We start from the raw sequence: 13,345 nt of genomic DNA on the forward strand, positions 1-13,345 counted from the left end.
TTGTACGATTTGTTGTAAAAGTATTGCCAAAGGTTCATATTGGGTAGTATTTGGGCAATCTTTAAAAAAAAAACTACACAGAAACACTGCCTGATATTTAAAAGAGTTTGTAGTTTTACCTTTACACAAAGAACATATTTCAGAAAATTCTTCATCACTTTAGATTTAGACAAGATTTTTACTGTTGAGCTGATTTTGCTGGACTGACTGAGAGCCATTTTAGATTAACATTCAGCTGGCATTTTTGTTAGATAGTGAAAGGTAAACTTCTTGTAATTATTTTTGGAATGCAGAATTTCCCTGAAGTCCTGAGAAAGTTTGAGAATGTAATCTATATACTCTTTATGTGTGTTAGGATCCCACACAGTATTATCCTAGGGTATGAGAAAAATGTAAACTGCTTCAAACTACATTTTTTGACATATGTTTGTTATCCTCTTTTCACACGGACATCAGTAATCTTATAATAAATCTATAACTTAAGAAGTTGGCTTAAATTATTGATTCTGAGGATGTAATAAGTTTCTCTGTTAGAAAAAATTTTCAAGTAAAAAAGTATTTTGCAACTCTGCTTACAACCAGAAAATGGACAATAAGAATCTTTAGCATGAATAGATTTGTGAGCTCTCTTGATATGCTTTTGTTGTAGCAACAGCTATGAGTGAATATTGTTTGAAGTAAACATCTTTTCCTTGCAGAAATGTTGTCCAGCTACACTGTCCAAGTTACAATATATGTCCCAGTGTCTAACTATTGTGCAAAAACTAGTCAGGAATAGTTTCTGGCAGCATCTGAGGAGTTAAAACAACTTTTTGGGTGAGCATTGTTTTGCCTTTTTGGATGATAAAAGACATTTGTAAGACTTTTTGTTTTGTTCTACTAAGATCTGTTTGCTATAACTGTAGTTATAACTGTTCTATTTGATACTCTGCAGTTTATTAACAGAAAGCTGATACAGAGTTAGGGTTGCCTGGAGGTATAATCATGCCTTTCCGGAATGGCTTCTTCAACAAAACTTCCTCTGATGACCAAGAACGCACAACCTTAAACACTACAGATTTTATAGCCAAAGGAGATTTGCCTGCACTGAAGCTGTATTCACTGTCTTAGGCAGAGCTGCTGTGAATATCGGAGGGTTTAATTAAAGCACTTTGGCAGTGAGAGAATAATGCAGTCTGGGAGGACTTCACTGTGATGGAATTGAGTGAAACTTTTTTCTTGCATGGGGATGTGCATGGCACGAAGAAAAGAGTGGATATACTGATTCAGCTGCAGAACCTAGGGTGGTCTTGCTATTGACAGCAATCAGGTTGGAGATGTGTGTAGCCTGGGTATTTAATGAGTGGAAAATAAAAGTCTAACACCCTTAAGGAGAAGAGGGCTCTAAAACAAAACATATACAACACTTTTTGTTGTGAAGCAAGAAAATGTTTTATTGTGGGAAGGGTAAAGGCAAATCTTGTTTTATATTGTTCATAACAAAGGTATTCATGGCATGTGTTGCTGTTGAAAACAGTGTCTGAATGCATACGCTCCTTAATTCGTACTCCCCACTTCTCAGAACCTTATTTACTAGTCTCAGCACTCATGGACATGATATTCAGCCAAGGAAATAACTGTTTGTTATTCTTTTATCTCTCAATTTCCCAGGGTTTTATTGATTGTGGTGGTTACAGAGTACCTTTATGTGTTAGAGAACACCGTTATCAAGATGGTTTGCACTTTAAATGCTACTTGTAGCTGGGTAGGGAGAAAGGAGGCTCTGGTTTCAACATACGGTGTACCTTGAGATGGTCATGATTTGCCGGCTTGGAAGATGTAGCTCACAGCTTAGTGAGAGGAGTCACAGACACCCATGAGTCTAAATTCCAGATCTTGTCAGCTTTAATATTTAGTGGTTACAACAACTTGAAGGACCAGAGGAAAAAAAACAAAACCCCTACCCTTTCACCCCTTCCTTGTCGCTCTTTATAACATATTTGCCAGCGTTGCTATTATTTTTGTCCTGTCCCTTTACGTCACTGCAGCTTGAAAACATGCCTTGCTTTCTGGCACTAGATGCAGATTCAGTCATTCGTGTGATCACCCCCAAATAAGCTGTGCTGTACCAGTTGGCCTTGGGGCCAAGGAATAATTCCTTATCCTTTCTTTTTATTTGTATAGTCATAGAGGCCTTTGATAAAGTCATGAGAACAGGACTTTGGAATTGTTGTTTTAGGGCAGCTTGCTTAGAAGAAAATTTTCTGCATAAACCCCATGTTCTGTAGTGGCCTGACAGCTGTCATCACCATCCTACTCAGTTGCTAATGGGACTTCTAGAAGCTCCACTGCACAGAGTCAGAAATCATGACTTCCAAGGAACTGTTTCAGGAGCCATTGGCTGTTGGTACATGTTTCCTGTGCATTGAGGAGGACAAGGCATTGTTTCCATACATTACTGCCAGTCACCAGGCAATGGAGATCCTGTACAAGCACGGATCTGGAAAAGCTTGTGTCCCACCTGCTGACACAATTGGTGCCTACTTTGTGGAAGTTTATCTGCTTGATTCCTTCACCAGTGCTGAAACAAAATGTAGACTATCCAGAGTTATCAGTGCTTTTGGAAGATCCCTGAAAATCATGAGGGACGAAAAGGGGACATTAAACTGACAAAAAACCCTTTAGGTCTTTAAGCCAATAGTTAACATCTTCACCTTATACGCCATAACTGGAGAATTTAAAACTTACAAACAATTTAAGAAACTCAGTGAATTCTGTCCAAGTTGTCCCAGGTAGATCTTCGTAATTTATTGGTGATGTAAAATACTAGAGGATGAGGTCCTAAAAAGGAATTATGTCATGTGATAAAAATACAGTACAGCCAAGGGATTTTAGATACATTACCTTATCCAAATGCCTGATACCTACTTCTAGGAAGATTGTCTAGGGTAAAATGAAGCCCAGTCGCTGTCCTGCAGTAGTCAGTGTAAGAGAGATAAACGTTGTGTGAAGACATCAGTAAAAAATTTAAAATGTCAGATGATGCATGAAAGCAAGAAGCTTGTTACAGAAAAAAAGTTGCAGAAATTATTTATAATGATCTAATTTTATTTGAATTAGTTGTAGCAAGCTTGCCAAAGGAGTAACCAAATTCTAGATTATTCTCTCATTTTTTATTTTGTGACTAAAAGAAGAAAAAAAGATTCTTGCAAAATGTGATGTAAAAAATCACAACTGAGGTTAATGAAGAGCAGAAATTCCCAGCTGTCAAAACTGATGATGATGAACACCTGATATTCAGTATTGATGCCTTAGAAGGTTGGGGAGTTACATGTACTACTAACTGGATAAATATTAAGTGACTCGAATGCTTTGAGGCTGACTAAAAGCACAGTTTGACTTCTCAGTACTTTATTCAAAAACAGAAGACTGTATCAATTATAAGAAATATTGGGATTTTTTTTTCCAATGGGAGAGAAAATTTCAGCTCATTGGGAAACTGATGGCTAAAAGATCCCTAGCTAGGACTACTAATATGTCCTGTATTACTGCAAGACTCCAGATTTCAAGCTAACCAAAGGAAGTATATGCATCTTAGAAGGGCTGGTAAAGGCAACTTTTAAATAGAATGGTTTCTCAGTTCTGCCTGTGGCACAGATAGTGCACTGCTATAATACAGTGTTAGCATTGTTTGTGCTATATTAGAAACGTTCTAATGATGCAAGTATATTTTAAATTTCTCTTAATCTCTATTTTGTCACTTTAATGAGGTCTGTCCTTTGTGGTAGAACAGCCATTAAGGTTGTGTAATTGTTACTGACACGCAATATTTCATTCTGGAAAACCCAGTATGGTTTCTTCCTGAAAGGCATTGAATAAAAAAAGCTGCAAGCTGATGACTTCTGTTCATCTCACAACAGAAATGCTGTATTTACATCTAAAGCAGCAATACTGTCACTGTATTTTAAAATTTGATTTTGAGAAAGCAACTTGACATAAAAAAAGTTAGTTGCAATTCTTTGTTTTCCTCAACTACAACTTGTGAAATAGTGCGTTAGAAACCATTCACAGAGTACTTACAATGTTTTTATTTTTACTGGAGTCCTTAGAACTATGGGGTTTTTCATGCTTTTTTATTCTGATGACCATTTAACACTTTCTGATGAACAATAGGTTTGGTTTTCTTCATTACTTTTTGCCTAGGCGACCTGTGGACCACAAGCTGAAAATTTCTTGATTAGGGCATATCACAGTCAACCCTGTAGACAGACAGACAGACAGACAAACAGACAGACAGACACAGACACACAGACACAGACACACACAGACACACAGAGACACACACACAGACACAGACAGACACACACAGACACACACACACACAGACACACACGTAAAATAAGCAGTAGTATATGAATAAGCTCACCTGTTTGATGTAGGAAAGTAGGTAAGCTCCAAGCTGTTCCAGTTAGAAGTAGATAAATTCTGCTTAGTCCCAAAGATTCCAATGAATGTAACAGAAATAATGCCCCTGCCTTAAAGTGCTTGTAATGCAAGATATGAGTAGGTACATGCAGCAAATATACTAGGTAGAAATAGGTGTATTTTAACCTGTAGATGTCTGTGGGTAAATCTGCATGTTCTAGAAGTCTAGAACACTCTGTAAATAATTTGCAATGGTTTGAAAACCAAACCAAACCATCTTTTCATTTTGCTTGTTTAGCTTTTTATAGCCAATCCTTGACCCACAAAGAAATACCAGAATTTTTTTGTGAAATGTAGATAAAAACTAAAATGTCTTGCTATTGCAAGTGGTAGATGGAACATTTTACCTTGCTTGTGTCACAAAATTTTTAACATCTGGGTTTTTTATGTGGCTAGTGCTCATACTATGTACCTGCCAACATAGACCGAATGTGCAGTGCAAACCACAAAAAAAATTGCATTGGTTGAATAAGCAGAGTTAGGAATTTCATTGATAATAAACAGTGTTGGAATGAACACATAAAGCAATGTGATTATATTGTATTAAAGCAACATTATTTTATTATTTGATTATGATTATGTTATGTGTCATAAACAGTATGGTTAGATATTGTTATATTATTATTATTTTGTTATTATTATATATAACATAACCACAGTTCTCCTCATTTGATATGTTCTGGCATAGAGCATATCTCATACTAGAGTTTGACCAGTGTCTATTTAAAAGCAACACTATTAATGTATCATCATATAAAATAGCTGTGGATATTTGTTCATAAATATAATTTACATAACATTAAAAAAAAAAAAAATCTTTTTACTAAGGAAAAAAATCAGTTCCGGTTAAATAATGATAAATTTACCACCCAGATAGAGCAAACAAAACACCAGAAAATGTAGATTCATAGAAAGATTGAATAAATAAAACATACAATAAAGGATATATACATATATTAAAAAACCCCCATATTTTATATATATTAAAAAGCATATATATGTATGTGCTGCATGTTGACCCCCTGACCATCAGATAATTTTTCATATCATGTATTATATGTGTTTATTTCATTTGAAAGGCACAACCACATACAGTAGGATATAGAAAGTTTTGGCACTGAACAAACTTTGGCTAATTCTCAACTCCATTTCATCAGGTTTAAAGAAAGCAGTATTTTGTATAAAACTAATCACTAAGTAGGAAATCAGAATTACCTAACCTCTTTTTATGGTGAAGAAGCTAATGACACAGGAAGAACTGATGTAAGGCAGAAGAGTTTCAGTCAGCTGCAAACCTTGTTAAAGCCTGTAACTTTGACAGATACTCCACTGCTCAACAGAAAGAGCAAATAATCCTTTTTATGCTGTAAAGGTGGTTGATGTGAGACGTGGAAGGAAAGTGAGGTTGCTGGAGGATATATTAAGCCACATAGCAGGTTGGTTTATCTGGGTGACTACAGTGTTTCTCTAATGGTACACAGAGACTGAACTCTGACCTTTATGTATTGAAGTGGAAAGCCCAGGGGAATACTGAGTCTCACTAGGAAGAGAAACAAAGGGGCAAAGTTTGTGTGGTTTGGGACTTTGTGGAATTACAGTCTGGAGGTGAAAACATGCCGTTGTTTTTTCTCGCCTAGGGAATTTGAATATGATGAGAGACTAGCTGTATTACAAGATAAATCTTAAGTAAATACTTGGTTTTAGAAATCTGAAAGAACTGTGGAGAAATGCCATTGGAATATAAACCCACTTATGTTCCCCAGGGAAATCAGATTTTGAAGGAATAGGAGGAATGATTCTATTATTTTCTTCAGTGACATAGCATTAGAGTCACAGCTGGTAAGAACTTTCATGATCTTTTTCTGTTGGACATACGGTTTTACAAAGAGACTCTACTAAAAAGGTTGAGGATGAAGATATTTACATCAATTCACTTCTTTTGTCCACAAAGACATGTTCTAAAGATTATGCCTCACACCTTAGATAACTCCTGACATTTCTTCAGCTGCTTCCCTCCCCATTCACCACTTGGCTGAGACTTTAAAGCTTTTACTCAATACTTAGTCACCACCCATCTCTGAAAAATCTGATTCAGACTCAGAAGGAAGACAACCAGGATAAGATATTCATTTGTATGCTAAAGTTAAAATAAGCCTCTTTAGCCTTAGGTATTTCTCAAGAAATTTTCCAGAAATCCCCCTGATTTCTGTTTACAGTCTAACTTAATTCCTTTTTCCCCTATATGTTTTTCCCCTATGTGTTTTTAGTGATGGTGAGCTGCCTATGCTATGTTACAGATAAGTCAGTCATTTAAACATATGTTTCACTCTTTATTGTGTTTACCCATCTTCTCCCCCATTTTTATACGTCCAGTTGATTCCTAATCAGCATGAATTGATCAAGAAAATACCACCTCTATTAAGCATTCAGAAGAGGGTGAGGTTTTGGAAGATTTTAATTTCGTTATGTCTCTGTTTAAGGTGTTGATTATTGGCCTAATTAAGCCTTTTGATAAGGAGATGATAATTGTCCAACATTTCCAGGTTTTGGAAGAAACTAGTTGGATGGAAACAGTTTAGAGATGCTGATTTGATCTTCTTAGTGCAAAATACATAACTTACTCATTTATGCATTTCTTTTTCTCCTTGAGTGCATGTAATATTCCATAGAGAGCATAGTAGCAAAGTTTGTTCCTTCTCTGTCTATAGAGAAGGTATCGCTCTTTACATATTACAGAATAATCCCATTTTAAGTATGGCTCAGTGCCATGTTGATCAGTCTCCTGATGCTGTACAGAAACTGATATACAATGCTGTTTCTATTGCTGGTAAGGTGTGCTTTCATATGGATGAGCTACAAGTGAAGGCCACTTTGAATAAAAACAAATCCTGTTTCTATTCTCAAGAACACCAATACTGACTTAAGGATACAAGGAAGTTTGTGTCTCTTGCTTTGGTTTCATCCACTTGTTCGGAGCAGATAGTTCATTCTCACATTCTTAGTCCTCCTGCCAAGACATCCCATCGTGACCTTGGCTCATGGACTCAGAATGGGAATTTCCAAAGTTTTCTGAAAGCCCCCTTTGGTGCCTGTTAGGGGAAAGACATGAATGATTTGACTGTAGTTGTGGGAAGTATTCTCTGAAATTTACTGTAACTTTGAAATTCTAGGCATATCCTTATCTCCACCCAGCCCCTTGCCAACTTCTGCTGCTTAGAAAGAACTGATGCAGTAAATTCACAGTGAGTTGGAATAATTTTGCTTTTACTGTTAACATTAAAGTGGCTCTCGCTTCTTTTCCTCCCTCGTTTGCTTTCATTCCTGTAGTGAAAGTTTCATTTTTCCTATCTTTCCAATACTACAAGGAAGAGATTCACAGCTCAGTCACCTTGATTATAACTGTGAGAAAGGCAAATCTTATGATATTGGAGTTATCAGTAATTGCAGCTAGGCTAATCCTAGATGACTTTATGATAATATTGTTCCTATTTATCTGTTCCATATTCTTCCTATGAGAAATATAACAAGATATTAATAGTTCCATCCTGTTGCGGTGTTGCCCACATTAAACTGGGAAGGGATGGCAGGCAGAGAAAGAGATTCACAAGGATGACGGGGAACTTAGTTTGCGTTTAGTGGACAGTAGAGCTCCAATATCTGTGATGCAGCTATAGGCAAGTGAGTTGATGTACGATTGTACATGTAATTTATGTACTTAGAACGGATAATGATGTCATTTTCTAGTGCTGTGTGTCATAGGAGAGCTAATTTGCAACATACCTCTGTCCTAGTCAGTTTACCTGGAGGCCATAATATACTGAGCAGTAATTTTCTGTGTAAATGCCTTGCTTTACAAAACAGGTGATACTTCTGGAAACATTCACTGATCATCTGGTGTGATAGGAGCTTAATATTGTTGCTCCAGTGTAGCCACTTGAACCCCTATGATATGCTGCACCTGCATTTCTAGTATTCCTATGTAGGGGCAGAAGTACTGAAAAATGGAACAGTTCTTTGGTACTCAAAAACATAGCTGGCAAAACATATAGGCAATGGTAACTCACTGACATTTTCTGTTAAGGCATGCAACAGTTTGTTTGTCAGGCTTCTGCAGTAGCTGCCCTCTTTGGCTTCTATTTAACTTTGGATCTTGACCCTTGATTGAAGCGTTGAAGCAGTTGAAACACTGCTTTTGCTATGGAGAATGCCTGCTTATATAGCATATATATATATATATATATCAAATACACTGTTATTTGATATATTTGATATATATTGATATATTTGATATATATATATATATCAAATACAAATTTGATATATTTGATATATTTGAGATATATATATATATATATCAAATACACTGTTCACCCTCCTTTGTAAGTGTTACCACTGTACTGACTCACATGTTCATTGTCTCTCTGAGCTTTTGCCACATGGAGCTGGAATGGATCCTAAAGTATGTTTCTAACTATTATTTTCCTCACATAGCCGTATGAACAAGATGGATAATGTGAAATTGCTGCTGAGGCCCCAGCTACTTTACTGCAGGCAAAGAATCCCTCTTTTTAATATTTTCCCCAAAACAGTGAAGCTCCCAACAAGAGAGGTAGCTGCAGTTCTGAATTTTTCTTTTTCCACTACCATTATGGATTCTGGCTTTCACAAAGTACTCATTTCCAAATGAACTAGCATCAGTGAACACTTCTATCAATCCTTTAAAAGGGAATTTGAATGGAGAAAAAAATTAAACCATTCATACCATCACTCAAGTCAAATGAGGAGTCACCAGTTTCTGCCTGGGAAAAACAGACCATCAGCTATAGACCTGCAGTATTTTATTAGCCCGCCCTTTGCCAGCTCTTAAGACTTCCATGGCTGCTGGCTTCTCGCTGAAGGCATCTTGCCCATTAAAATAGCATCTTCTTGGTTAAAGAAGGGACAGATGGACCACTGCCTCTGGGCAGTGATTTATTATTACAGACTTATACATCCACTTAGATAAATGCCTAAGAAGGGCCACACAGGATGTAAAATCTTACTTGGGGTATCAGAGGAGAATACTCCTTCAGTGTACTCAAAAATGATAATGCCATATTACTAGCTTAATTAAATCACCGATTGACCTTACTCAGAAATTGAACTGACTTAAAAAACTGGGGTGAAACTGTCAGATGCTACTTATCAGGTCTAAATGTCTACTAGGGAAATTAAATTGATAATTCATATTGTGCCTTGTAATTGTAAAAGACAGTTGGACATTGCAGAAACTGAAATCTATTGATCATGCAATGTAGATGGACTACTTAAAAGAAAGCCTGAACTGCAGAAATTATTGGTTAAATTTTCTTAGGTGTTTTAAGGGGGAGGTATTGTAGCTAATAGTCCTTGTAGAAATAGTGACGCTGATCCAGAACTGACTTTAAACTGTGGGGACTTTCAAACATCTCCTGTGAAATTATCTGCACTTTACCTGATCAACAGGTGCTCAAATACTTGAAGCCACTGGAGGCAATGTTCTATTGATGAGCAACCACTATTTATCTTCAGGGTCTAATAAAACAAGAAGAAGGCAGAGGATGTCAGACATCATCTGCACTAGTGCTACTTGCATTATCCTTTTAAAATATAGACACTGAATACCAGGAAAGGAAAGATAGATTTTAAATTATTGCAAAGTCAGGAACACAGAATTATGTAGTCCAAAACTTCTGTGGAATAACATAATTCTTCTTTTCTGGTGTCAAAAGGTAGAGTTATTTTTCTTTCTGAACATAGAAGCACTCTGCTATGAGTCACCTTAGTCCCAAACTGAGTTGGATTAATTGGAAAAAATACAGTATTAATCTTTTTCTTAACATTTAACACCAGAAGTTGGAAAAGATTAGATAATAAATGACTAGACCTTGTGCAGAAGTAATACATTCCTCAACCTAGGGATGTTTACTACAAAAGTAGGCACCCTGAATTTCTTTTTACTGTTCTGCCTGCAATGCTAACAAGTCAGATCGGATTCATGCATGTCTTAGTCATATTGAATCTCTTCCTCCAGGATATGTATTAATTCCTTCACTAAAAAAAAAACAACCAACCAAACAAACAAACAACCTGGCTTTAATTTAGTCCATCCTTTATAATGATCAGATAATTTCTTATAGCCATAGGAATCAGGATGTAGTAAGTTTTTCAACTGGCAGCTTATCTTTCAGGAAAAGGAAAACTCCAGGAGAAATACTGGAAAATTAGATTAGCAAATGGCCTTTCTTGGTTCTAGAACATGCAACTGGAACAAGTGGAGGTGAAACAAAATAAAAGAGAAGTGGTCAAGAAAGTGGCTAACAGAGTGTCAAGCTGAGTGGTCACAGACTTAGCATTATTCTTTCAGAAAGACAAATTCACAGTATTCAACCTACTTGCCACTGGTAAATGATTTAATGAAAACCAGACTAAAATTAATCAGGTAACCGATTTTCACAATGACCAAGGTAAAGAAAACTATCTGAGAAAAGGAGCTGTTTGTTTCTCCCATCATGAATACTGCTGGACTCAAGCTCCCTCAAAACTAGAAACAATGAAAATCCCTTTATCTCTTTGATTAAAGACCACAGCTGTAACTTGGTGTTACCTTGCCTATGCATGTTACATCAGGTAAGAGAAAACCTTAATCAATGCATGAGATTGTTTCAAGGAAAAATTTAAAATGTAGAACCAGTTTACTTCATCCAAACTATGTAATAACCACTTCTTTAATTGATGTTTTGTAGGGTCAAATAATTTATTTATTCTATATACCTCTGCCAGTGTTCAATCCTGATATCTATGTGTTTATGAATTTACCAATCAGTTAGTCTCTAAGTCACCTGGAAGATGACATCCACTGTGGTCATATTTATGTTTTTTCTCTTGTAGTTTACTGGAGATTCAGCTCCTCAGAGTGCTGAAGAATGACTGTTGGGAGTGACCCAAAAATAAGGGAGCACCATGCAGAGTATTTGTTGCCATAATGAGATTGAGACTTCCTTCCTGGTAAGTGGACAGCTGAATGACTCAGCCATTTATCAAATGAAGATGGAGAAATGGAGGTGCCTGGAGGAAGGAATTACTTATTATGGATAGCAGTTGGTATGACATAGTTATGAATCATAAAGAAAGCACTTACATTAGAAAGAGCTGAAAGAAGACTGTGCAAAATTTCAGAACTACCAGGGGACAAGTGACTGCGTTGAGTCTTGGAAATACAGTTACCATGATTTCCAGCAACTGGCCAAAAGTGATTCCTGCCTTCAAAGTTCTTACCCCAAAAAGAAACTGAAGTTAAAAGTTCAATTACATAGGAAAGATTTCTACCGCATAGAATTATTTTTTTTTAAGTGTGTAAGAGACTTGGTCGTGTCCTTTATTCAAAGAATTAATTTTATGCTACTTTTATTTGATTGAAATTTAGATTGAAATAATTGGTTATTGCCAAAGGAACTGTAGTAATTACCGTAATGACTAAGGTAGTGTCCGTGTCAGATGTAACAAATGAAGTAACAAAGCGTGTTCTGTTTTTCGACAGTGGAATCAAACACCAGACTGTAGATAATTTTTAATAACCTTAAGCTACCATTGTGCAAAAGGGCAAAAAGACAAGGAAGAATCTTTAAATAAATATTTTAAATTTTGAGTTTGAATCCTTAGGTAAAACAAGTAATTTGGTTTACATGAAAACAATAGTAGAATTAAATATATTAAGAGATAGCCAATAGACCTTTAAGACAAATAGGCCTCAGCTTGTGTTTTGACACTAGTTCATTGGAGGAGCGTAATGAGAAAAAAAAAATAGCAAGGAAAACTGCCAGACATGACTAACAACAGAAGTGAGAGATGAGCTAGGGTCTTCTAGGAGCACAGACAGTAAAGGGATAGATTTCAGATAACAAAAATAGCTATAGCCAAATGATTTAATAGGATGTGATAGTTTTATATTTATAATAATAAAAGAAGAGCTTTTCTCTGAAACCCCATTCAGTTAGCCCTGAACTGATGGTCATGAGGAGGTCCACACTGCAGATAACCTGAGACCTTCTTAGAGAATTTTTTTGGAAGGTTGGTAAGTTAGGTAGGATTTCTGTTCTGGAGAATTTACTGAAACATAAAGACACTTTAAATCAAGAAGAAGCTTTAAACCCTGTTAAATTCCTTTCATTTATATTTCATAAGTAGTATCACCTGTATGTATTCAATTATGAATACATTGTGAATTACAGGAATTTTATTATTCTTTGTTTGTTATGCTACGTAAGCAAGAGTGTAAGTGATGTTCTTTCCAGTATATTGCTGGTGATAATCTAATTTCTTTGAGGAAGTTCACGGAAGAATCTTGGTTCCCAGCTTGTGTCTTTTGATCAGTGTTTGCATTCGTTCTGTATAACCTTTACAAAACTCTGTATAAATTCTGTAAAATTCTTTTCTTCATATTCTTCACATTCTTTGCATTTTGCTGATGTAATGGAATGCAACTGAAAAACAAAATGCAATAGTAAAGCAGGGTACTGATCTGTTTGTTCTGATAGACAACTAACCCTTGTTTGTCCTGTTTTTGTGAATAGCTCCAATGCAGTCAATGGCTACAGAAAGCATTGCTGGAGGCTTCCACAGCATTTATGGTCTGTGCAGCTCCTGGCTTGCTTTCTGAGTAGGATCAACTTTCAAAGATAGAGCACTTCAGTGAGAGATGCATGTAGCTGCCCCTCTGAAAATTAGGATATTTTTCTGCATGTGTCTGAGCATACCTGACTTCAGATACTGAAGTTACAAACTGTTATTTATACGTACACATTCAAACACCCTGGCATATGTATGCATGCACAGTCAGAAGTATTTGCTTTGCTGGGAATCC

The 13,345-nt window shown here is 36.2% G+C and overlaps 1 protein-coding gene across 1 annotated transcript in view; it reads right to left on the reverse strand.

Moving 5' to 3' along the window:
• Nucleotides 1–12,703: 12,703 nt before the first annotated feature.
• The window catches only part of IL15 (interleukin 15), a 36,728-nt gene continuing 36,086 nt past the window's right edge, over nt 12,704–13,345 (reverse strand). The window contains exon 7 of the mRNA XM_033001707.1: nt 12,704–12,965. Within this exon, the coding sequence (XP_032857598.1) occupies nt 12,852–12,965 (114 nt within the window). The 3' untranslated portion in view covers nt 12,704–12,851. The remainder of the gene's footprint in view (nt 12,966–13,345) is intronic.

The sequence above is a fragment of the Tyto alba genome, unplaced genomic scaffold (genome assembly GCF_018691265.1).
Source record: "Tyto alba isolate M040663 unplaced genomic scaffold, T.alba_DEE_v4.0 Super-Scaffold_23, whole genome shotgun sequence".
NCBI lineage: Eukaryota > Metazoa > Chordata > Aves > Strigiformes > Tytonidae > Tyto > Tyto alba.